Here is a 2,292-nt window from a genome sequence, read left to right on the forward strand (position 1 = left end):
CCTTTGGGGGACTGGGGGCTCTTTTGGGGAGCTGCTGGCACCCTGTGCCCAGGTGCTGGGGCCCTTTGGAGGATAGGGGGCCCTTTGGGGGTGCTGGCCCCCAGTGCTGGGGCTGGGGGTTTGCTGTCCCTGTGTGAGAGCGCCCTGGCACTGGTGGCAGAGCGCGAGTGGCACTGGCGGGGGCTGGGTTGGGTGGGGGTGCTTGAGGCAGCCTCGCTGGGGGGTCTCCGGTGGGGGAAGCTCCTGTGTGGCGTGTCTTCCCCCAGAGCCCGGCCCGAGGCTCCCGGGGACCCTCCTGCTCCCCATTGCCTTGGGGCCCAGTGCAGGGTGCTCCCCTGGGGGGCCCTGCGGGACTCCCCCACCCTCCGTAACGGCCCCTGGGAGCAGCGTGGGCTGTAGTCACTACTGCAGTGGAGAGCCCCGTGCTGTGGCGCACCTAAGGGGGAAACCACCTTCCAGGCAGACACCTGGTCAGCCCGTGGGCGCTGCCTCGATCCGCCTAAGGCCTGGGCACCGCCGCAGGCACCGTAATGCGCCTAGTAGGCTCGGAGCTTGGCGCACGGGGAGATACCGTATTACACCCAAAAGCAACGTCTGTCCACCTGGGGGCGCTACGGTAACGTGCCAAATAAGCGCCGGAGCTTGCGGTAGCTGCGCTTCAGCGCTTGCGCTGCTGTGGCTGCCTTAGTGCCGCTGGTAACCCGTGCCGGGTGTCCTAAGCTCACGGCTGTACCCTCTGCACCCCGCTGACCCCGCCCGCACCCGTGTGCGCGTACACCCGCGCCGCTGTGTGCTTCCTGCCGTGCTGACTGCCCCTCTCTGCTCCCCTCTGCGCAGGTGAGAAGCCCTACAAGTGCACCTGGGAAGGCTGCACCTGGAAGTTTGCCCGCTCCGATGAGCTGACCCGACACTTCCGCAAGCACACGGGCATCAAGCCCTTCCGCTGCTCGGACTGTGACCGCAGCTTCTCCCGCTCTGACCACCTGGCCCTGCACCGCCGGCGACACATCATGATGTGAGGAGCAAGGCCCCGAGGCACGTGACTGGGGAGAAGGTGAGGAAGAGTGAAAAAGGAGGGAGTACTCCCCACTCTTCCAGGTGCAGCAGAAGGACTGCAGGGCCTGGGAGTGAGCGAGGCCCATCTCTGCCTGGCAATGAGCAAACTGTGGCTACCTGCATCTCCAAGTGTGGAGCCACCTGCCCCCACCACAGGTGCAAGATATAAAAGAAAAAAAAAGAAAAAAGAAAAAGAAAAAAAAATGGTTTCCAGACTGATCCTCCTTCTCTTGCTCCTGTTTCTTCCTTTTCCTGGACTTCTCCTCCCTCCTTCCAACATCTGGAGGCCCCTCCTTTATTTCTCACCCTGGATTCATCCAGCAGCTGCCTCTGGACCTGTGTGTCTGCCCTTCAGTCTCTCGCCCATCTCCGCGCACACCAAGAGACGTGCTTGTGTGCTTACGGCTGTCTCCCCCTGCACGCGAAGCTGCTCTGCTCTCAGTCCTCTGTGGATGCAACCTTGCCTGGCTGGCAAAAGGATGGAGGACCCGGCAGGGACGGCAGAGGCAGGCCGGGAGCTGGGATTAGCCCCGCGTGACAGCTCTCTGCCGCTTTCTGTTCGGGGGCACGCGCAGAARGACGCTCGCTCCCCTTCCCCAGCCCACCGCTGGCTCCCTGCGGGTGCCCGTTCCCCGCCTGGTCCCAAGCCACCGGAATGCCTAGGAGAGGAAGGGGGACCTGGCTGTGGTGCGGCACCTCCTTTTGTATCCCTCTGCACGTGCTGGGCTTCACAGAACGTGCCGGGAGCGTGCAGGAGGGCGAAGGAAGAAAAGAAAAAGCAAGAAGAAAAGAAAAAAAAACCACCCCCAACAAGCCACCACCAGAAAAGGGAAACTTTGCGGAACATGGAACTGTGATTTTACTGAATTTTAAGGGGGGAGGGAGGGGAAGGGTAGGCAGGGGCGGCCAGGTCTCAATTTTTGAAGACTATGGGCCAACTGAACCATTTCTAACTTAAAAAGGCAGCAGCCTTGATACAGACTGTGGCCGTGCGCTTTTCTTTTTAATGGTAATTATTATATTTTGTGGGCCCCCTCCCTGCCCACTTGTCGTTGGTGGAGCGAGCGCTTGCTGGGAGGGCAGCAGGCGCTGGGGTTGGACCCTGGGGTGGCTGGAGGACAGGAGATGTGACAGGGCCCTGGTAGATGTGGGGTCGGTGGCAGCTTTCCCCCACCCCAGGCTCCTGTTGAGCTGGTGGGGTTGGCTTGTGCCTCGTCCTGCAGCCTGGCCCCTGCC

At 62.0% G+C, this 2,292-nt stretch overlaps 1 protein-coding gene across 1 annotated transcript in view; it reads left to right on the top strand.

Moving 5' to 3' along the window:
- The window catches only part of LOC146584678 (Krueppel-like factor 8), a 5,772-nt gene extending 3,737 nt beyond the window's left edge, over nt 1-2,035 (top strand). The window contains exon 6 of the mRNA XM_085324389.1: nt 838-2,035. Within this exon, the coding sequence (XP_085180515.1) occupies nt 838-1,019 (182 nt within the window). The 3' untranslated portion in view covers nt 1,020-2,035. The remainder of the gene's footprint in view (nt 1-837) is intronic.
- The last annotated feature ends 257 nt before the right edge of the window (nt 2,036-2,292 follow it).

The sequence above is a fragment of the Rhea americana genome, unplaced genomic scaffold, assembly GCF_003343005.1.
Source record: "Rhea americana isolate MKP2758 unplaced genomic scaffold, rheAme1 scaffold_90, whole genome shotgun sequence".
NCBI lineage: Eukaryota > Metazoa > Chordata > Aves > Rheiformes > Rheidae > Rhea > Rhea americana.